Raw genomic sequence first — 24,579 nt, forward strand, 5'->3', positions numbered from 1 at the left:
CAAAAGATCGAGAAATCGAAAAGTTGACAAGTCGAAATAGATCAAAACTGAAAATTTGAAAACTTAAAATTTGAAAAATTTTAATGAAAAAAAAAAAAAATTGAAACAAGAAAAAATTGGTAAAACTGAAAAATAGCGTGATATGTATAAAAACCGGATATTTGAAAAAGATAGAAAAATTGAAGAATCGAAAAGCTGAAGAATTGAAAACCTGAAAATCGAAACAATGAGTAATTGAAAAGTCGAGAAACCGAAACAACGAAAAATCGAGAAATAGAGAATTGGGAAAATCAAAATATCGAAAAATCTAAAAATTCGAAAGTTGAAAAGTAAAAAAGTCGAAAAATCGAGAAATCGAAAATTCGAAAAATAAAAAAATTGAAAAATCGTAAAACTGAGATATAGGAAAACCGAAAAATTTGAAAATAAAAATCAATCAATCGAAGATTTTAAAAATCGAGAAATTGAAGTATCGAAAAATTGAAAAATCCCCAAAATAATCAGCAAAAAATTGAAAATCAAGAAATTGAAAAATTGAAAAACAAAAAACTGAAATATCGAAAATTTGTGAAATCAAAACTTGAAACATTGAAAAACCGAAAATTGAAAATTTGAAAAATTGAGAAAACAAAAAATTGTAGTAGTAAAAAATTTGAAAAATCGTAAAATCGAAATAATTATTGAAAAGCCGAAAAATGTAAAATTTAGAAAAACCAAAAATTGAAAAATCTATAAACTGAAAAATTAAAAAAGGACAAATCGAGAAATCGAAAAATCTAACATTTAAAAAATCGAAAAATTGAATAATCGAAAAATTGAAAAATCGAGAAATTGAAAAATCGAAAAGTTGAAAAGTCGAAAAATCGAAACAGCGAACAACTGGAAAATTGAAACAGAGAAATAGGAAATCAAAATGTTGAAAAATGGAAAAATCCAAAAGTCGAAAGTCGAGAAGTCGAAAAATCGAGAAATCGAAAAGTTTAAAAATCACAAAATTGAAAAATCGTAGAACTGAAAAATATCGGAAAATAGAGAAATCTTAAAATAAGGAAATCGAAAAATCGAAAATTTGAAAAATCCAGAAATTGAAAATTGAAAAATTGGAAAACCAAAAACTGAAATATACTAAAACTGAAATATCGAAAAATTGAGAAATCAAAACTTGAAATATCGAAAAGCCGAAAAATTTGAAAATTCGACAAATTGTGGAATCAAAAAATTGTATAATTTTGATTTTGTTCCAAAATATGGGATAAGAATTCATCCATATGTGTAAAAGCATCGTATTTTATAAAATTTAAATCGAAAAATCAAAAACTGAAAAACCGAAAAATTGAAAACTAAAAGTTGAAAATCGAAAAACTGAGAAATCAAGAAATCGAAAATCGAATCGAAAAATGGAAGAATAACTGAAACGTCGAAAAATGAAAGATCGAAAATACGAAATTCTAAAACTGAAATGATGAAAAACTGATGGAAAATGGAAAAATCTAAAAATCGACACATCCGAAAATTGAAAAATGAAAAACCAAACATTAAAAAAAAACTGAAAAATCTAAAATTTAAAAATTCAAAAAGTTGAAAAACCGTAAACTACAAAACCGGAAAGGCGAAAACATTTAACATTTTAAAATAGAAAATCAAAATATCGAAAAATTGAAAAATCGAGAAGTCGAAATATATTCGAAGAACTGAAAAATCTAATATTTAAAAATCGAAAAATTGAAAAATCAAACAAATAAAAAATCGAGAAATAGAAAAATGAAGAAATTGACAGATCTACAAAATCGCAAAAAATGAAAAATTCCAGAAGTGAAATTACGAAAAATTGAAAAATCGAAAAATCAAAAAGTTGAAAAACTGAGAAGTCGAAAAATCGAAACGTTGAAAAATTCAAAAACTGAAGAAATTATACATCAAAAAATCAAGAAATTGAGAAATCGAAAAGTGGAGAAGGCGAAAAATCAAACAACTGATTGAGAAAAGAGGTCAAAATTGAAAAATTGAAAATGGAAAAATTAAAAATTAAAAAATCGATAAATCAAAAAATTGGAAAACGGAAAAGTCAAAAAGTTGAAAAATCGAAAAATTGAAGCATTGAGGAATCGAAACATGAAAAGATCGAGAAATCTAAAAATTAAAAAATCAAAAATTTTTAAAATCGAAAAATTGGAAAACTGAAAAATCTAAAATCAAGATGTTGAAAAATTGAAGGATCGAGGAATCCAACCATCAACAACTGAAAAAAAACTTAAACACTCAAAAAATCTAAAATTTTAAAAATTGAGCAACTGAAATATCGAAAAATTGAAAACTTAAGAAATCGTAATATAAAAAAATACTAAAAATTTAAAAATTGAAAAAGTAATAAAATCTAGAAATCGAAAAATAGAGAAATTGAACAATACAAAAATTGAAAAATCACAAAACTGAAATATCGAAAAATTGGGAAATAGAAAAACTGAAACATCGAAAAATTAAAAATCAAAAACCTGAAAAAGAAAAAACAAAATCGAGAAATCCAGAAACGAGGAAATTAAAAAAACTGTAAATCGGGAAAGTGAGAAATCGAACAACTGAAAATTTAGAAATATCGAGAATTGAATAATTGAAAAATCGAAAAATTGATGAGTCGAAAAATTGAGGAGTCCTAAATCTGAAACATCGCTAAAATGAGAAATCCAAGAATTAAGAAATCGAGAATTTGAAGAATCGAAAAATTGAAAGGTCCAAACAAAATATTGAAATTGAAAATCAAGAAATTGGAAAAATGAAAAATCGAATGTTGAAAAATCGGAAAGTCGAAAAGCGAAAAATGGAAAATCGAGAAACCGAAAAATCTACAAAATCGCAAAAATTGAAAAATCAGAAGATTGAAATATATATTCCTGAAGTGAAATGACGAAAGTTGAGACATTGAAAAATTGAAAAATCGAATATCGAAAAATTGTTAAATCGGAAAATTGAAAATTTGAAAAACTTGAGAAATCGAAAAATCGAAACATCCAAAACTTCAAAAACTGAAGAAATGAGTCACTAAAACATCGATAAATCGAAAAGTGGAAAAGGCGAAAAATCAAACAATTGATAAAACAAAATCGAAAAGATGTAAATTAAAAAATCTATAAATCGAAAAATTGAAAAATCGAAACGTCGAAAAATTGGAAGATAGAAAAGCCAAAAAGTTGGAAAATCGAAAAACTGAAGCACCGAGAAATCGAATCATCAAAAGATCGAGAAATCGAGAAATCGAAAATTCGAGGATCGAAAAATGAAGAAATTAAAAGAGGTCAAAATCGAAAAATTGAACCATTTAAAATAAAAAAAATGAACAATCAAAAAATTGAAATATCGAAATCTCAATAAATAGAGAAAAAGATATATTGAAAAATTGAAAAATGGAAAATTTAAAAAATCTAAAAGTTTAAAAACTGAAAAATCTAAAATCGGGAAGTCGAAAAATCGAAAGATCCAGGAATCGAACCATCAAAAAACTGAAAAAAAAAATTAAATTTAAATTTCGAAAAATTAAAAAACCGAAAAATCTGAAACTTGAGAAACTAAAATATCGAAAAAATGAAGAATTGAAGAATCGAAAAATACAACATTAAAAAAATTTATGAGTCGAAAAACTGAAGAGTCGTAAAACTGAAATACCGGAAAACTGGGAAATCCAAAAATTAAGAAATCCAAAAATCGAAAATTTGAAGAATCGGAAAATTGAATGTTGAAAAATCGGGAAATCTAAAAATTGTTATATCTACAATTTTGATTTTTTTTTTTTTCAAAAATCTGATGTTTAGGATAAACGTTCAGAAACCACAATTTCAAGACTAGGTTACTTTTTAATATTGAAATAACATTCTACAAAACTGTAAGATGACATCCTGAGGGTGGCATGAGCGGATAAATTTTGATGAACGATTTATCGTTTGCACGATTTCAAAGCATTCGATTTTGCAATTTTAAGCCAAAGGTATAAACTCAACACGGAAATTTAAATAACATTTGCTATTGTAAATTTGTGAAATAACGTCATTCCATTGTTGGTGAGGACGATCAGACAAATTCTGATTAGCGTTTTACCATCTACGTGATAATCATAACGAACGAGAAAACATGAAAGTAGCGAGTCGCCCAATGGACTCGAATACAATGTGGACTTCCTTGGTTTCCGTTCATGAAGTAAAATTATTAACTCAGTCTCTCCGGTGACATAACTGTACTTCCATGACGATTCCCATGCAAATGCCGCACATAAAGGCGAAACCACTCCGAATTTGCGAATTCCTCCCGGCTCATCAATATCAAAAGCGCGCCTTTAATTTCATTACGTTTCCTTTTGAATCGACGTCTGAATTAAACTTTCGGATCGCACACTCGCATTGTGCGCTAAAGAGATAAAATATCTTAATTTTGTTTCCGTTACCAGGAAGTAATCGAAGTTTATCGTTGGAACCTTGGAACTGTCAGCCGGTTTTGATTCGCACGTAATCGCCTATTGAAAGCAAATTTGGGGTTCGGAATATGATCGACGATGAATAATGCAACGAGTGCAATAACGAGACATTCATTGCAGTCGCCGATAAGCCGGCAGCAGTTATAAATCCGACCCAAATTCAAAAACTCGCTAATTCGAAACGGATAGCGAAATAAGCCTAGAGCGAATAGGGGCTGTAATTTTGATAATGACCTTGATAACGGCGAAATATGGCATTTTTGCAAATCCGGGCTATTTATTTGCGCGAGGGGAATTACGCGAGGATTAAACTCGTTTGGTGGTAGAGATAAAGGGTTTATTTTTCTCGTAATTTCATTACACCCGCACAACAAGACGGTAAATGGTGTTGCTGGAATTGTGCTAAAGTCATATCTTGCGTTTGATTGTGGAGTCACCGGTTGATAGTAGATGTTAAAGGTTAGCTAGGTTATGGCGCAGCGAAGCGTTTCAACAAATAGACCAGTGATTTGTTTACGTTGTACGGAAAGAGAATGAGGCTCTGGAAAAGAAATTTTCTCATATACGTGGTGTTCAACTTTTGGTTTATAGTGGAAGCCGAACGAAATGTCACACAAAATGTCACAGAAATGCTACCTGTGACAACTGCCAACCCGTTACGAAATTTGACATCATCACGTAAGTAGACGTTTCGCGATTTTTTATGTGCGTTTTTATTATGATTTCTTTTTGTCTAGTTGAAGATATGTCCACAGGGCAACCAAGAAATGGCACGACAGACGAAATAAGAGAACGTAAGTCCTCACAGTATAGAGTCGGTTCACATTTTAAAGATATATCCTTGATTCTGTCTGTACTTCCGTCTGATACATATGTATTTACAAGTTTGTGAATCTTTAAAATATGAACCAACTTAGAGTTATTTGAATGTAGCAAATAGTATTCGATTTAATTTGAATTAGGCATGGTAACTTATTGCATGACTCCAAATGATGACACCGGTTTCTGTATGCCGCTTGTGAACTGCACAAAACTGTTAAAACAGCAACAAAATCCACAGGCTCAAGCGTTTTTGGACGAATCGCGGTGTGGTCCTAGACATGAAAATACTAGCAATCCCTCAGTATGCTGCGGAAAACATTCTAATTATAAATATTTAGGTAAAGTTGTAGCTTCAATTTTTCACCATTTGATGCAGATGACATGATTTCTTTTGAATCTAAAGAATGCACGAAGAAGTAGATGCAAGAAACAACAACAACAAAGCTCAATAAATTCCTCTATAAAGTAAAAACCATTGGCATAAATAACATCGAAAATAGAAAAACTAGACAAATCTTCCGGAAAATCTAAAAAGGTTGAAAGTTCTAATATCGACAAATCGAAAATTCGAAAAATCGAGAACAGAAGAAATCAAAAATTCGAAAAACTGAAGATTGGAACAGTGGAACTTTCGAGAAATCGAAAAGTAAAAAAATTGAAAAGTCGAAAAACTGAAGAATGTAAAAACTGAAAATTCAAAAATTACAAGAAACAAAATATAGAAGGAGCGAAATATCGAAGGTCGACTAATCGAAAATTCTAAAATCGACAAATTGAAAAGTCGAAGAATGTAAAAATTGAAAAATGGAGACATTGAAATAAAAAAATTGAAAATTCGCGAAACTGAAAACTAAAAAGATTTAAAATTCTAAAAACTGAAAAATGTTAACACTGAAAAATCGAAAATTCGAAAATTCAAAAATCAAAAAAACGGAAAGTGAAAAGATTGAAAATGATCGTCGAAGAATCGAAAAATTGAAAAATAGAGAAATCGAAAAAGAAACAAATTGAAAATTCGAAGACTGAAAAATCGAAAATTCGAGAATCAAATATTCAAAAATACGAATATCCGAAAAACTGAAAAATCAAAAAATCGAAAATCGAGATTTCGAAACAACGAAAAATTCAAAATCAAAAAATCAAGAATTCGAAAAATGGAAAAATTGAAAATTGGAAAACCAGGAAATCCAAACATCGAAATATTGAAAAATTGAAACATCGAGAAAACGGAAGATCAAAAGGTTGAGAAGTCGAGAAATCTACACACCGAAAAATCTAAAATATCGAAAAATTGAAAAATTCAGAAATGGAAAAATTTCCAAAATTGAAGTGTTTAAAAGTAGAGAAATCGAAAACTTGAAAAAACGATAAACCGAAATATTAAAAAAATTGAAAAATCGGAAAAAGTAACATTTAATACAAGAAAAATTGAAGACCGAAAATCTAAAAAGTAAAAAGATAAACGAGAAATCGAAGAATGTAAAATTTAAAAAATCGAAAATTGGAAAATACCAAAACTGAAATGTAAAGAAATTAGGAAATCGAAAAAGTGAAAAATCGAAACATAAAAAAATTGGAAAAAAAAATCGAAAAATCTAAACATCGAGCAGCTGGGAAATTGAAGTATCGGGAAATCGAATCTTCAAATGATCGAGTAATCGAAAAGTTCAGAAGTCGAAAAATTGAAAAATCAAAACATCGAAATCAAGATAAATCGAGAAATCCAAAAATTGAGAAAACTGAAAAATTGAAAAATTTAAAAACCGAATAAATCTAAAAATCAAAAATTTAAATATCAAAAAATTGAAAAATCCCAAAACTTAAATATCGAAAAATTAATGAATCGATAAATCGAAAAATATAAAACCCGGAAAAATGAAAAATCGGAGATCGAAAAATAGAGAAATCCTGACTGAGATATCGAAAAATTGAGAAATCGAAAAGTCGAAAAATCTCGAAAAATTGAAAAAATTAAAACCTTGAAAAATCTAAAAGTCGAATAGTCAAGAAGTGGAAAAATTAAAAAATCGGAAAATTGAAAAATTCAGAAATGGAAAAATTTCCAAACTTGAAGTGTTATAAGTTGAGAAATCGAAAACTTGAAAAATCGATAAATCGAAAAATTGAAAAATAAAAAAAGTAACATTTAATAAAAGAAAAATTGAAGACCGAAAATCATAAAAAGTAAAAAGAAAAACGAGAAATCGAAGAACGTAAAATTTAAAAAATCGAAAATTGGAAATCGGGAAATGGGAAAAATCCAAAGTGAAATGTAGAAAAATTAGGAATTCAAAAAAGTAAAAAATCGAAACATCAAAAATTTGGAAATATGTAGAAAAATCGAAAAATTTAAACATCGAGCAGCTGGGAATTGAACCATCGGAAATCGAAGTTTCAAATGATGGAGAAATCGAAAAATCGAGAAATCTAAAAAAAGATAAATCAAAATAGCTTAAAACCAATTAAAATTTGAAAAATTGAAAATGTTAGTTTTAAAAAAATCTAAACATTGCAAAATTGAATGAACATCGAAACCAAGATAAATCAAGAAATCTAAATTTGAGAAAAATTTAAAAACCGAAAAATTGAAAAATCGAAAAACTGAAAAATTAAAAAACGAGAAATCGAGAAATCTAAAAATTAAAAATTTAAATATCAAAAAATTGAAGAATCGAAAAATTGAAAAATCCCAAAACTCAAATATCGAAAAATTGATGAATAGATAAATCGAAAAATATAAAAGCCGAAAAACTGAAAATTCGAAGATCTAAGAACACAGAAATCCTGAAACTGAGATATCGAAAAATTGGGAAATCGAAAAGTCGAAAATTCTCGAAAAATTGAAGGATTGTAAAACTGAAAATCGAGAAATCGCAAAATCGATTAATCGAGAAATAGAAAATTTGGAAATTCACAAAAATGATTATATGGAAAAATTGAGTCATCGAAAGATTTACTATGGAACCATTGAAAAATTGGAAAATCGATGTAACGAAATATAGAAAAAGCGAATAATCGAAAATTCAAAAATTGAAAAATCGAAAAGTCGGAAAATCAAAAATTGGATGAATCAAATTGAAGAATGGAAACACTGAAAATTGAAAACCAAAAAAATTGAATAATTGAAAAAATGAAAATTTGAGGAACATAAAAACAAAAAATATTAAAAATCTAAAAACTGAGTAATCGAAAATTAGAAAAATCAAAAATCGGAACAACGAAAAGTACAAAGATTGAAAATTCGAGCATCGAAAATCGAAAATTCGAGAAATTAAAAAATCGAAAAAATGGATAATTCGAAAAAAATTAAATTTGAAAAATAGAACAATTGAAAAATTGAAAAATCGGGGATACGAAAATCGAGATTTCGAAAAATCGAAAAAATCCTAGAATCAAAATGTACAAAAAACGAAATATCGTGAAGTCGAAAAATTAAAAATTTTAAAAATTAAAAATTTTAAAAACGAAAAATCATAAAGTCGAAAAAGAGAAAAATTGAAAAATCAAGAAATCGAAATTAAAAAAATCGAAAATGAAAATAACGAACATTCTAATTCGAAAAATGGAAAAATGAAGAAATCGAAATCGGAAATTCCAAAAATTGAAAAAAAAAATTGGAGGAAATCTCCCGTGATCTAAAAGTTGCGAATAGAAAATCGAAAATTCTTCCTACGACCTTAAAGCGTTCATGATTTCAGAGCACTAGGTGTGTTATAAAGGTCAAATAATATTTACTAATGTAAATTTCGCAGATGATGTCATTATATTGTTGATAATCCTATCCTAATAAACATAAAATTTGATAACAGCCGGTCCAGTACTTTCGGATATTATCTCCTTAATAAAAAACCGGACATTCGGCAGACGGACAGACAGACGGAAGTGGGAGACCTATAAGAAGTTAAACGTTAGTTTAAAAACATATTGTGTGGCTTTAGAACCACTAAAGATGTGAATATTTTTCTCTTCAAAATAAAGTTTAAAAATTCAGAAATAGGAAATCGATTCCAAGGTTTGGCAGTATTAAGTTCTCATTATACTCCGACAAATGTGTAACTGTACCAACTACAACTTAAGTAGGTCGTCGTAGCTCCATCGTTGAGAAATTCAGAATCATCACAGATAAAGTCATGAACTAACGAAAACATCTTCAACATAAACTAGTCCTCCATTTCCAACATCTACAATCGCTTATTTTGGCAGAGAAAAGTCCGTTTCCCAAATCCTGCGGTCGCCAAAACCTCACAATCAGATCACGAATTCTGGGCGGCAAGGAAGCTACGTTGGGCGAATTCCCTTGGTTGGCAAGACTGATTCACAAAAACAACGCCGGCAACAGAATATTCGGATGTACCGGTTTTCTGATATCTTCAAAATTTGTATTGACGGCAGCACACTGTCTCCTGTCAGAGAACAACCAGTTTTTGGGACCAGTGTAGGTTTATCACTTTGTTGTATATAAATCTGGCTTGATTTACGATTGTAGATTTGAGGTTCACCTGGGCGAACACAACACCAAAACAAAAATTGACTGCAACGCGAAAAACACGACTTGCGCCGACAAGGTCCAGATATTGAGAGTTAATGAGATCATCCCCCATCCATCCTACAGCATGACGTCTAAACACCACCACCACGATATCGGTTTGATCTATCTGAAGAAAGGTGTCAAGTTGACGTCGTACGTATCCCCGATTTGCCTCATCGACAAGCTGGAATTTGAGCCCTTCGAGTATTGGTTGAGTGGATGGGGCAGTACTGAAACAGGTATTTAGAAACGAATTACCGAAAATGGTAATGAAAGTGCAATTTTAAGAAAACGTAAGTCCAGTAAAGATGAAGGTGTCCGTTCCGCCATACCCACATCACAATTGTACAAAGAAGTACGGCCAACTTCACGTCAAAATTATCGACAAACAACTGTGTGCCGGAGGGAAGAAAAATAAAGATAGTTGTGCTGGAGATTCTGGTGGGCCTTTGATGTTGGTGGTCAACGGGACCCACTGGTTTGCCGCTGGGGTTGTCAGTTATGGAATGGGATGTGGTAGGCAAGACTGGCCTGCGATTTATACCAACATCACGAGCTACAGTGGTTGGATAAAAAGCACGATGTTGAAGTGTCAAAACGAGAATATCAAAGTTAAGCATTAATTTTTTGTAAAGATGCGAATGTACGTACATAAAGTGCGGTCAGTATGTAAGCGTATACATTATTGTGTTAGATTTGTTGTCGTAGGTACAAACATTGTAGTGTCGTCACTAAACGACTGTAATAAAGTTTCCAATAATGACGTTATATACTGTGTATAAAATATGAGAATTAGGAAAATAAAATTATTTATTTTTGTTTGACCATTTATTAGGCTATAAATCAAACCAACAACTTAACTGAAACACACATTATTTTTATTTAAAAAAATTGGTCTTAAGAGTTTAGACAGTACTTCCCTCGCTGTCGGAAACTTGACGACTGCATGCCTATTATGTTTTTTTTTCTCATTACATTTTTGTAGTGGGAATTTAAAAAAAAATTGTGATGAAATCATCAACATTTTTGCAAGGACACGTATATCAGTTGGGATAGATAATACTAAGAATAAAATGATTGTATTCCCAAATTTTCGGGAAAATGAATTGGGTCGTTTTGAATATTGATTTCTTATAATCAATAAAATAACGAAACAATTTACTCACGTATACGGCGCCGGTGTGTAATATCTAGAGAGCGGATTTCTGTCGGGCTAGGCAAGGCCAAACTCGGTACGGCTCGCACGGGATGCGAATTCATTGCCGTTGCGGACTGCACTTCGTTTATTTGAGATTAGAATAACGTTGTTTCGTTGCACTCTGCTGTTAATTCCCGTTCTCATTTACTTAGCCGTTTGATTAATAAATCGTTAATTATATTTATGGAATCCAGCACGTCCCCCCCTATAATCGTGACGTAGCCCGACAGAAATTCGCTGTCTAGTAATATGAGGGGCAATTGAAAATCGTTTATGTATAAACATTCTTAATTTAAGATGACAAGCGTAACAGCATACGTGAGAGTCAAACAGAGAAACTGTAAACAAAACGACCGTCGGTTTTATTGCTTCGAGTTCCGCTTATTATATAAAACATTGGGTTTTATTTTAATTCTTGACGGTGAAATTCACAATTGGTTGATTATAAACATGTCTATTTCACATTCGCGGAACCAAGTGAACGCATAAAACAAATGCAGGTCTGTAATGTTAAAGTCGATGTAAATAAGCGTGCTACCCTTATGTTTCAACCGAGTTTTTCCTTTAACAAATTTTGTGTCTACCAAATTGGGTTGGTTGGGGTGTAATACTAATAATAAGTGTTGCCTTTAATTTAATCAATAAAATAAATTGACTTCATTAATTTTTTTGAACCACCTCTTAAGAAAATCTAAAAAATATGAATGGAATGATAAATCACAAGTACAAACTCATCATATTTTTTGCATTTTAGATAGGATTTATTCAGCAAAATTTAAGGGTGACGTCATCAATTTTTTTAGGAGGGATGAACAAATACATTTTGAACAAAAGTTTACCATGCTTATAATAACTTTAAAATATTCCCAAGATTTCAAAGCATTCGGTTTTGTAATTCCTGATTAAATCGATAAAATAAATTCACGCCTTCATTAATTTTTTTGAGTCACCCTGCATATGCAAATCCAAAAATATGAATGGAATGATAAATCACAAGTACAGACTCATCATATTTTGTACATTTTAGATACGATTTATTCGGCAAACTTTTGAGCTGACGTCATCAGTTTTTTGTAGAAGATAAACAAATATATTTTGACTAAAAATTTATTATGCTCTTTATAACCTTAAAACATCTGCAAGATTTCAAAGCATTCGGTTTTGTAATTCCTGATTAAATCGATAAAATAAATTCACGCCTTCATTAATTTTTTTGAGTCACCCTGTATATGCAAATCGAAAAAATTTGAATGGAATGATAAATCACAAGAAGAGACTCACCATATTTTGTACATTTTAGATAGGATTTATTCGGCAAACTTTTGAGCTGACGTCATCAGTTTTTTGTAGAAGATAAACAAATATATTTTGACTAAAAATTTATTATGCTCTTTATAACCTTAAAACATCTGCAAGATTTCAAAGCATTCGGTTTTGTAATTCCTGATTAAATCGATAAAATAAATTCACGCTTTCATTAATTTTTTTGAGTCACCCTGTATATGCAAATCGAAAAAATTTGAATGGAATGATAAATCACAAGAAGAGACTCACCATATTTTGTACATTTTAGATAGGATTTATTCAGCAAAATTTTGTGGTGACGTCATAATTTTTTTAGGGGGGCGACCAAATACGTTTTGATCAAAAATTTACCATGCTTATGATAATTTTAAAATATCTTCAAGATTTCGAAGCATTCGGTTTTGTAGTTCCTGAGTAAATCAGTAAAATAGATTTACGCTTTCATTTATTTTCTTGAATCACCCTGTATATGCAAATCCAAAAAATATGAATGGAGTGATAGATCACAAGTACAGACTGATCATATTTTGTACATTTTAGATATGATTTATTCGGCAAATTTTCGAGCTGACGTCATCAAGTTTTTGGAGGGGATAAGCAAATATATTTTGACTAAACATTTATTATGCTCTTTATAACCTCAAAACATGTGCAAGATGTCAGAGCATTCCGTTTTGTAGTTCCTGATTAAATCAATAAAATATATTTACGCATTCATTAATTTTTTTGAGTCACTCTGTATATGCAAATCCAAAAAATATGAATGGAGTGATAAATGACAAGTACAGGCTCATCATATTTTGTACATTTTAGATATGATTTATTCGGCAAACTTTCGAGCTGACGTCATCAAGTTTTTGGAGGGGATAAGCAAATATATTTTGACTAAACATTTATTATGCTCTTTATGACCTTAAAACATCTGCAAGATTTCAGAGCATTCGGTTTTGTAGTTCCTGATTAAATCAATAAAATATATTTACGCATTCATCAATTTTTTTGAGTCACCCTGTATATGCAAATCCAAAAAATATGAATGGAGTGATAGATCACAAGTACAGACTCATCATATTTTGTACATTTTAGATATGATTTATTCCACAAACTTTTGAGCTGACGTCATCAAGTTTTTGGAGGGGCTAAGCAAATATTTTTTGACTAAAGGTTTATGATGCTCTTTATAGCCTTAAAACATCTGCAACATTTCAAAGCATTCTGGTTGGCAGATTAAAAATTAAATTTCAAAATGTTGTTTTATAATTTTGATTTTTTTTTCCAAAAATCTGGACGTTTCGGGTGAAAAGTCGATTCAGAGTTGTAAACTACATGTGTAGGACTATGTTATTTTATACAATTGAAAACCCATTTACTATGTACAATTTTGAAGTGACGTCATCGCATTAGTGGTGGGGATGATTAGACAAATTTTGGTTAGCGTTTTACCATCTACATGATATTCTTAATATAAGTACAAAATTTCACAACAATCGGTCGAGTACTTTCGGAGATTATCTGTCTAATAAAAATCCGGGACAACAGACGGACAGACGGACGGACAGACGGACGGACAGACAGACGGAAATGGGAGACCTATTTCTTCGTCTTCTAGGGGTCATGAAAGATCGAGAAAACGTAAAAGTAGAGAGTCGGCCGACGGACTCGATTACAATACTTCCTTTGCTTACGCTCGGGAAGTAAAAATAATAATAATGAACGGTAGTGCGTCGCAGTAACAAATCATAACTAGTATCGCGTGGGCATCTTCAGTCGCACCAAACTCATAGTGTACCTCCGGGCCCCTTTCTCCGGGATTGCGCTCACTTACCCGCTGCGCCCAGTTACCGCGAAAGATTCCACGCAAGGATTAAATCCGTTTGGTGGTAGAGATAAAGGGTTTATTTTTCTCGTAATTTCTTACACCCGCACAACAAGAAGGTAAATGGTGTTGCTGGAATTGTGCTAAAGTCGTATCTTGCGTTTGATTGTGGAGTCAGCGGTTGATAGCAGATGTTAAAGGTTAGTTAGGTTATGGAGTGGCGAAGCGTTTCATCAAATAGACCAGTGATTTGTTTACGTTGTACGGAAAGAGAATGCGGCTCTGGAAAAGAAAGTTTCTTATATACGTGGTGTTCAACTTTTGGTTTATAGTGGAAGCCGAACGAAATGTCAGACAAAATGTCACAGAAATGCTGCCTGCGACGACTGCCAACCCGTTACGAAATATGACATCATCACGTAAGTAGACGTTTCGGGATTTTGTATGTGCGTTTTTATTATGATTTCTTTTTGTCTAGTTGAAGATACGTCCACAGGGGAATCAAGAAATGGCACGACAGACGAAATAGGACAACGTAAGCCTCACAACATAGTCGGTTCACGTTTTAAAGATACATCACCTGTGGACTTATAATCTTATGATGTTACAAAAAATAACACTATAGAGTTAAGTAGGTAAACAGCACAATTAACCTTGATTCTGTCTGTACTTCTGTCTGATACATATTTACATGTCGGTGAATCTTTAAAATATGAACAAACTTAGACAGAGTTATCTGAACGTAGCAAATAGTATTCGATTTAATTTGAATTAGGCATGGTAACTTATTGCGTGACTCCCAATGGTGACACCGGTTTCTGTATGTCCACAAGCGGAAATCGGAAATCGAAAATTCGAAAAATCAAAAATAAAAAAAAAAAACGAAAAGTAGACAGATTGAAAATGAGCGTCGAAACGCGAAAACCCGAGAAATCAAAAAAACTGCAAATTGGAAAAGCTGAAGAATGGAAACAAATTGAAAATTTGAAGATTGAAAAATCGAAAATTCGAGCATCAAATATTCAAAAAAACGAATATCCGAAAAACTGAAAAATAAAAAATTCCAAAACCGAGATTTGGAAAAACGGAAGTTCTAAAATCGAAAAATCAAGATAAAAAAAATTTCGAATATAAAAAAATCGAGAATTCGAAAAATGGATAAATTGAAAATTGGAAAAATCAAAAAGCCGAAAAGTCGAAATATCGAATAACCTGGAAATCCAAATATCGAAATATTGAAAAATTGAAACATCGAAAAAATGAAAAATCAAAAGGTTGAGAAGTCGGGAAATCTACACACCGAAAAATCTAAAATATCGAAAAATTGAAAAATACAGAAATGGAAAAATTTCCAAAATATAAGTGTTGAAAACTTAAAAATCTATAAATCGAAAAATTGCAAAATCGAAATAAGTAACATTTAATAAAAGAAAAAATTGGAAAATAGAAAAATCGAAAAATCTAAACATCGAACAGTTGGGAAATTGAAACATCGGGAAATCGAAGCTTCAAATGATTGAGAAATCGAAAAGTCGAGAAGTCGAAAAATAAAAAAATCGAGAAATGTAAAAAACGATAAATCAAAATAGCTTAAAACCAATTAAAATTTGAAAAATTGAAAATTTTAAATTTAAAAAAATCTAAACATTGAAAAATTGAATAATCAAAACATTGAAATCAAGATAAATCGAGAAATCCAAAAATTGAGACAACTAAAAAATTAAAAAATTGAAAAACTGACAAACTGAAAAATTAAAAAACGAGAAATCGGGAAATTCAGAAATAAAAAATTGAAGAATCGAAATATTGAAAAACCCCAAAAATCAAAAATCCAAAAATATAAAAGTCGAAAAACTGAAAAGTGGACGACCGATCTTGAAACTGAGATATGGAAAAATTGAAAAATCGATAAATCGAAAGGTCCAAAAATTTCGAAAAATTGAAAAATCGAAAAACCAAAAAATCTAAAAATTGAAGAATTGTAAAACTGAAAATTGGAAAATCGAGGAATCAAAAAATGTGAAAATCAAAACATCGAAAAATCTAAAAGTCGAATAGTCGAGAAGTCGAAAAATCAGGATATCGGAAAGTGGAAAAATCAAAAAATCGATTAATCGAGAACTAGAAAATTAGGAAATTCACAAAAATGGAACATGGAAAAATTGAGTAACCGAAAGATTCACTATAGAACCATTGAAAAATTGGAAAATCGAAGAAAAATGGAAGAATCGAAAAACAGAAAAAATCGAAAATTCGAAAAGTCGGAAAATCAAAAAAATTGAAAATTCGAAGTAATGAAAATTTGAGGAACAAAAAAAAAACAAAAAACAAAAAAAAATCGAGCATCGAAAATCGAAAATTCGAGAAATTAAAAAATCGAAAAATGGAAAATTCGAAAGAAAGAAAATTTGGAAAATGGAAGAATTAAAAAATTGAGAAATCAGAAAATTCGAAAATGTAAACATCGAAAAACTGAAAAATCAAAAATTCGAAAAATTGGAAAATCAAGAAATCGAAATTAAAAAAATTGAAAATTCGAATTACGAAAAATCGAAAATGAAAATAACAAAAATTCTAAAAATTAGAAAGTCGAAAATTCGGAAATTCCAAAAATCGAAAAAATCTCCAGCGATCTAAAAGTCGAGAATAGAAAATCAAAAATTCGATGAATCAAATGTTCGACAAATCGAAAAATTCTTCCTACGACCTTAAAGCGTTCATGATTTCAGGGCACTAGGTTTGTTATAAAGTTCAAATAATATTTACCAATGTAAATTTGGGATATGATGTCGTTATATTGTTGATAATTCTAATACACATAAAATTTCAGCCGGTCCAGTACTTTCGGATATTATCACTTTAATAAAAATCCAGACAGACGGCAGACAGACTGACAGACGGAAGCGGGAGACCTATAAGAAGTTAAACGTTAGTTTCAAAACTACGTGTGGCTTTAGAAACACTAAAAAAATGAATATTTCCCTCTTCAAAATAGAGCTTAAGAATCCAGAAATAGGAAATCTATTCCAAAATTTGGCAGTAAGTAAGGCCTCGTTATATTCCGACAAATGTGTAACTGTACCAACTGAAACTTAAGAGATGAGGCGTGAATATTCACCGTAGGTCTTCGTAGCTCCATCGTCTAGAGATTCAGAATCATCGCAGATAAAATCATGAACTAACGAAAACATCTTCAACATAAACTAGTCCTCCATTTCCAACATCTACATTCGCTTATTTTGGCAGAGAAAAATCCGCTTCCCAAATCCTGCGGTATCCAAAACGTCACAATCAAAGGACGACTTATGGGCGGCGAGCCAGCCAAGTTGGGCGAATTCCCTTGGTTGGCAAGACTGATGTACAAAAACAACGCCAGCAACAAGATATTCGGATGTTCCGGTTTTCTGATATCGTCGAAATTTGTATTGACGGCAGCACACTGTCTCGAATCAGAGGATTTGGGACCAGTGTAGGTTTATCACTTCGTTTTGTATATCGACTTGATTTACGATTGTAGGTTTGAGGTCCACCTGGGCGAACACAACACGAAAACAAAAGTTGACTGCATCGAGAAAAACGCGACTTGTGCCGACAAGGTCAAGATACTGAGAGTTAATGAGACCATCCCCCATCCGTCTTACAACATGACGTCTGAAGACCACCACCACGATATCGGTTTGATCTACCTGAGGAAACGTGTCAAGATGACGTTGTACGTATCCCCGATTTGCCTCATCGACAAGCTGGATTTTGAGCCCTTCGAGTATTGGCTGAGCGGATGGGGCAAGACTAAAACAGGTATTTAGAAACCAGTTACCGAAGATGTTAATGAAAGTGTAATTTTAAGAAAACGAGACCTCAATAAAGATGAAGGTGTCCATTCCGCCGTACCCACATCACAATTGTACAAAGAAGTACAGCAAACTTAAAGTTCCAATGAAAATTATCGACAAACAACTGTGTGCTGGAGGGCAGAGAAATAAAGATAGTTGTGCTGGAGATTCTGGTGGACCTTTGATGTTGGTGGTCAACGGGAGCCGCTGGTTTGCCGCTGGGGTTCTCAGTTACGGAAGGAGATGTGGTAAAGAAGGCTGGCCTGCGATTTATACCAATATCATGAGCTACAACGGTTGGATAAAAAGCACGATGTTGAAGTATCAAAATCAAAAGGAGAAGTTCAAAGTTAAATATTCTGTTTTGTAAAGATGCGAATGTACGTACATAAAGTGTGGTCAATATGTAGGCAGATTTGTTGTCACAGGTACAACATTATATTGTCGTCACTAAACGACGGTAATAAAGTTTCCGATAACGACGTTATTTATTTTGAGTGAGGGGAAATACGTCTGACTAAATTTCTTGCAATATATTTCGTTCCTAAAAACTCGTTTCTCTTAATATGACCTTACGATATCGTAAAGGTCAAAGGTCAAGCTTGTTATATTACAGCCAGTAAATAACGAAACGCTAAACACTGCACAATGAGAGTGAAGTGGACAAGCTTACATGCTTACATATTAGCAATTGCTATAGCTGTTTTTATTAAAAAATGTGATTTTGCGATTACCACCAGAGAAACAATACGTGAAATAATCAACAGTTGTAAGTAATGGGAGTATATTTTACTGAAAACATAGTACTAGCATATAAGCCGTCCTGTTATCTAAAAAACATGTATTTTTATAAAATGTATTTTTTTTCCAGCAATAGATACAACAGAATGCAACCTGACCCTACCGACCGAAGCCTACTGCGTCCCAATCCGCAACTGCTTGACCTTATTTTACTTAATGAATGACACCTCACTACGATCTAGAAGATGTGGTCCTCGTATTGAAAACACGAAAAACCCCTACGTTTGCTGCGAAAAATACTACATATCAATCGAAGCATTACTGACAGGTCCAAGACCTACTCAAAAAACAGTAACCTCCAGACCAGACCAGGAGATAAGTTTCGAAACTGAAAAACTCTCTCCAGCTGATGAAATCCTCGATGCATCTCCAAAAAGAACAGAGAGTATCAGACCTCCTCAAATCACAACTACTAGAACACCTCAGACCACTCCAGCAAATGACATTTCTGAAGGCTGTGGCATTCAAAACATCGATTCAAGAATAGTCGGTGGAGAGCCAGCAACCAGAAAAGAATTTCCTTGGTTGGCCAGACTGCTTAGAAGAGACAGTCAAGGAGAAATGATCTTCAGCTGCTCGGGTTCTCTTATCACGTCAAAAGTGGTGATGACTGCAGCACATTGCTTGACGTCAGACGCTCTAGTGGCCATAGGAGAGCTGTAGGTAAGGTCGACGCGGTGCTATTTTTGTAACAAACTTTTCCAGATACGCCGTCTCTCTTGGAGAACACGAAACCACATGTGACCCCGACGCAGACGAGTGTTTGCTGAACAAAAGAACTGTGATTGTCTCGAGTTTTATTGTCCATCAACAGTATGATAAAAGATCCAGAAATCACGACAACGATATCGGGTTGGTCTTTTTGCGGGATAAAGTAAAGTTTACAGACTACATATTACCGATTTGCTTACTAGAAAATCGCGAAAAAACAATGGCGGAGTACTTCGTTGCCGGATGGGGTAGAACAGAATCAGGTTGGTGTCGTCAAGATCGAGAAATTTTAACTAAGTAGATGTTCTCAGGGGGAGTTAGCGGAGTCAAGCTTAAGATTGCCATTCCGTATTTTACTTGGGAGCAATGTGCGAAAAAATACAATACCACTAGGTTGCAACTAACAGAAAGACAAATTTGTGCCGGTGGTGTGGAAGGAATGGACGCTTGTCAAGGCGATTCGGGAGGACCATTGATGATTCGTAAAAATGGTATGAGATGGTATGCTGCCGGAATTGTTAGTCTTGGCATAGGTTGTGGAAAAAAAGGATGGCCTGGGATTTATGTATTCGTACCGCACTATACGAACTGGATAAAGGAAAATATTAGGCGGAGAGTATCTAAATGATTTTTCACGTCACTGATATCTTTGAAACGTTGTATGTAGTCAGTGAACAACAACTTTGTTTTTGGCTTGATTTCGTACGTAAGTTTTGTAAACATATTTAATATCTGTTTGGTTTTAAGGATATCAGTAGTGAGAAAATATCAGTATACGGTAAAACTAAACGTGCTAGAACAATAAACATTCATCTTTCATCGAAATTTGTTTTAATTTTTATAAAAATATTCCACACCAATTTACCTTACACCTTTATATTACAAAAAAAAAAACAAACTATTTTTACACAAGGAAGGAGATCATTAGACTAGTTTTTTGTACATATTTTTATAATAAGGTACACGTTATATTCAAAGCAAGCTTGGAAAATAATCCACCCATAAAGAATAGCCCGCATTGTCACATCTACGCTAGATTAAAAAATTGGTCTAAAGAGTTTAGACAGTACTTCCCTCGCTGTCGGAAACTTGACGACTGCATGCCTATTGTGTTTTTTTTCTCATTACATTTTTGTAGTGGGAATTTAAAAAAAAATTGCGATGACGTCATCAACATTTTTGCAAGGACACGTATATCAGTTGGGATAGATGTAGTGTAATACTAAGAATAAAATTATTATATTCTCAAATTTTCGGGAAAATGAATTGGGTCGTTTGAATATTGATTTGTAATAATCAATAAAATAACGAAACAATTTACTCACGTATACCTACGTATCAGAGGCAACTGAAAATCGTGAATGTATAAACATTGTTAATTTAAGATGACAGGCGTAACAGCATACGTGAGAGCCAAACACAGAAACTGTAAACAAAACGACCGTCGGTTTTATTGCTTCGACTTCTGCTTATTATATAAAACATTGGGTTTTATTTTAATTCTTGACGGTGAAATTCACAATTGGTTGATTATAAACATGTCTATTTCACATTCGCGGAATCAAGTGAACGCATAAAACAAATGCAGGTCTGTAATGTTAAAGTCGATGTAAATAAGCGTGCTACCCTTATGTTTCAATCGAGTTTTTCCTTTAACAAATTTTGTGTCTACCAAATTGGGTTGGTTGGGGTGTAATACTAATAATAAGTGTTGCCTTTAATTTAATCAATAAAATAAATTGACTTCATTAATTTTTTTGAACCACCTCTTAAGAAAATCTAAAAAATATGAATGGAATGATAAATCACAAGTACAAACTCATCAAATTTTTTGCATTTTAGATAGGATTTATTCAGCAAAATTTAAGGGTGACGTCATCAATTTTTTTAGGAGGGATGAACAAATACATTTTGAACAAAAGTTTACCATGCTTATAATAACTTTAAAATATTCCCAAGATTTCAAAGCATTCGGTTTTCTAATTCCTGATTAAATCGATAAAATAAATTCACGCCTTCATTAATTTTTTTGAGTCACCCTGCATATGCAAATCCAAAAATATGAATGGAATGATAAATCACAAGTACAGACTCATCATATTTTGTACATTTTAGATACGATTTATTCGGCAAACTTTTGAGCTGACGTCATCAGTTTTTTGTAGAAGATAACCAAATATATTTTGACTAAAAATTTATTATGCTCTTTATAACCTTAAAACATCTGCAAGATTTCAAAGCATTCGGTTTTGTAGTTCCTGATTAAATCAATAAAATAAATTTCTGCATTCATTAATTTTTTTGAGTCACCCTGTATATGCAAATCGAAAAAATTTGAATGGAATGATAAATCACAAGAAGAGACTCACCATATTTTGTACATTTTAGATAGGATTTTTTCAGCTAAATTTTGTGGTGACATCATAAATTTTTTAGGGGGGACGACCAAATACGTTTTGATCAAAAATTTACCATGCTTATGATAATTTTAAAATGTCTTCAAGATTTCGAAGCATTCGGTTTTGTAGTTCCTGAGTAAATCAGTAAAATAAATTTACGCTTTCATTTATTTTCTTGAATCACCCTGTATATGCAAATCCAAAAAATATGAATGGAGTGATAGATCACAAGTACAGACTGATCATATTTTGTACATTTTAGATATGATTTATTCGGCAAATTTTCGAGCTGACGTCATCAAGTTTTTGGAGGGGATAAGCAAATATATTTTGACTAAACATTTATTATGCCCTTTATAACCTTAACACATCTGCAAGATGTCAGAGCATTCCGTTTTGTAGTTCCTGATTAAATCAATAAAATATATTTACGCATTCATTAATTTTTTTGAGTCACTCTGTATATGCAAATCCAAAAAATATGAATGGAGTGATAAATGACAAGTACAGGCTCATCATATTTTGTACATTTTAGATATGATTTATTCCACAAACTTTTGAGCTGACGTCATCAAGTTTTTGGAGGGGATAAGCAAATATTTTTTGACTAAAGATTTATGATGCTCTTTATAGCCTTAAAACATCTGCAACATTTCAAAGCATTCTGGTTAGCAGATTAAAAATTAAATTTCAAAATGTTGTTTTATAATTTTGATTTTTTTTCCAAAAATCTGGACGTTTCGGGTGAAAAGTCGATTCAGAGTTGTAAACTACATGTGTAGGACTATGTTATTTTATACAATTGAAAACCCATTTACTATGTACAATTTTGAAGTGACGTCATCGCATTAGTGGTGGGGATGATTAGACAAATTTTGGTTAGCGTTTTACCATCTACATGATGTTCTTAATATAAGTACAAAATTTCACAACAATCGGTCGAGTACTTTCGGAGATTATCTGTCTAATAAAAATCCGGGACAACAGACGGACAGACAAACGGAAATGGGAGACCTATTTCTTCGTCTTCTAGGGGTCATGAAAGATCGAGAAAACGTAAAAGTAGAGAGTCGGCCGACGGACTCGATTACAATACTTCCTTTGCTTACGCTCGGGAAGTAAAAACAATTTGAAGAACCATACTGACTATAACTATAACCATAGAAGTAACGTTGACGACAATATAGGCGAAAGCAAATTCTCCATTGCGTCAAAACAGAACAAAATAATCGCATGTTAAGGTTTCTTGATATTACGAAGTAATCCATTGTCCGCCTCGGTACGACGCCTATGGGTTTCCTATTAGGATCACTGGTGACTCATCAGAAATCACTTAAGTGAACACAATGCCAAAACAAAAATTGTTCAAAAATTGACAGGTCCAAATACTCGAGAGTCCTACAACTGACGTCTAGACATCGCAACCCCGATATCGGTTTGACCCAACTAAAAAAGGTGTCAAGTTCACGTCGTACGTATTTCCTATATATTTGCCTGCTCGAGAGGCTGGACTTCGAATATTAGCCTCCTGGATGAGGCAGCACTGAAACAGGTATTGAGGAACCACTTACCGAAAATCTTAATGAAAGTCTAATTTTAACAAAACGTGTGACTAATATAAATGAATATTACACAAAGAAGTAGAGCAAACTTCACGTCAAAGTTATCGACAAACAACTGTGTGCCGGAGGGCAGCGAAATAAACATAGTTGCATTGGCGATTCTGGTGGGTCTTTGATGTTAGTGTCAATCGGAACCATTGGTTTGCCGCTGGGGTTGTCAGCTATGGAATGGGATGTGGTAGAGAAGGCTGGTCTGCGATTTACACCAACATCACGAGCTACAACGGTTGGATAAAAAGCTCGATGTTGAAGTATCAAAACGAGAAGATCAAAGTTAAACATTGTTTTTACTTCCCGAGCGTAAGCAAAGGAAGTATTGTAATCGAGTCCGTCGGCCGACTCTCTACTTTTACGTTTTCTCGATCTTTCATGACCCCTAGAAGACGAAGAAATAGGTCTCCCATTTCCGTCTGTCTGTCCGTCTGTCCGTCTGTCCGTCTGTCCGTCTGTCCGTCCGTCTGTCCGTCCGTCTGCCGTCCCGGATTTTTATTAGACAGATAATCTCCGAAAGTACTCGACAGATTGTTGTGAAATTTTGTACTTATATTAAGAATATCATGTAGATCGTAAAACGCTAACCAAAATTTGTCTAATCATCCCCACCAGTAATGCGATGACGTCACTTCAAAATTGTACATAGTAAATGGGTTTTCAATTGTATAAAACAACATAGTCCTACACATGTAGTTTACAACTCTGAATCGACTTTTCACCCGAAACGTCCAGATTTTTGGAAAAAAAATCAAAATTATAAAACAACATTTTGAAATTTAATTTTTAATCTGCTAACCAGAATGCTTTGAAATATTGCAGATGTTTTAAGGCTATAAAGAGCATAATAAATTTTTACTCAAAAAATATTTGCTTATCCCCTCCAAAAACTTGATGACGTCAGCTCAAAAGTTTGTGGAATAAATCATATCTAAAATGTACATAATATGATGAGTCTGTACTTGTCATTTATCATTCCATTCATATTTTTTGGATTTGCATATACAGAGTGACTCAAAAAAATTAATGAATGCGTAAATATATTTTATTGATTTAATCAGGAACTACAAAACGGAATGCTCTGACATCTTGCA

The 24,579-nt window shown here is 32.3% G+C and overlaps 2 protein-coding genes across 6 annotated transcripts; both read left to right on the forward strand.

Annotated features, from left to right (window-relative positions):
- Positions 1–4,896: 4,896 nt before the first annotated feature.
- Positions 4,897–10,627, forward strand: LOC135128730 (phenoloxidase-activating factor 1-like). Of its 4 annotated transcripts, none has more exons than XM_064055780.1 (6): positions 4,897–5,137; positions 5,215–5,253; positions 5,422–5,619; positions 9,485–9,716; positions 9,768–10,048; positions 10,098–10,627. In XM_064055780.1, exons 1-6 carry the CDS (start codon positions 4,993–4,995, stop codon positions 10,430–10,432), a joined length of 1,230 nt encoding a protein of 409 aa, XP_063911850.1. In that variant the 5' UTR covers positions 4,897–4,992; the 3' UTR covers positions 10,433–10,627. The 4 variants fall into 4 exon arrangements, with proteins under 4 accessions (XP_063911850.1, XP_063911849.1, XP_063911852.1 ...); XM_064055779.1 differs by having other exon boundaries at positions 4,902–5,137; positions 5,197–5,253; XM_064055782.1 differs by lacking the exon at positions 5,422–5,619 and having other exon boundaries at positions 4,904–5,137.
- Positions 10,628–14,189: 3,562 nt separating this feature from the next.
- Positions 14,190–20,298, forward strand: LOC135128727 (phenoloxidase-activating enzyme 1-like). Of its 2 annotated transcripts, XM_064055774.1 has the most exons (5): positions 14,190–14,547; positions 14,607–14,663; positions 18,833–19,421; positions 19,468–19,736; positions 19,785–20,298. In XM_064055774.1, exons 1-5 carry the CDS (start codon positions 14,403–14,405, stop codon positions 20,099–20,101), a joined length of 1,377 nt encoding a protein of 458 aa, XP_063911844.1. In that variant the 5' UTR covers positions 14,190–14,402; the 3' UTR covers positions 20,102–20,298. The 2 variants fall into 2 exon arrangements, with proteins under 2 accessions (XP_063911844.1, XP_063911845.1); XM_064055775.1 differs by lacking the exons at positions 14,190–14,547; positions 14,607–14,663 and adding an exon at positions 18,387–18,730.
- Positions 20,299–24,579: the final 4,281 nt, after the last annotated feature.

Source organism: Zophobas morio, unplaced genomic scaffold, assembly GCF_036711695.1.
Source record: "Zophobas morio isolate AGI-343-1 ecotype UQ-CSIRO unplaced genomic scaffold, CSIRO_AGI_Zmor_V1 ptg000014l, whole genome shotgun sequence".
Classification (NCBI taxonomy): Eukaryota; Metazoa; Arthropoda; class Insecta; order Coleoptera; family Tenebrionidae; genus Zophobas; species Zophobas morio.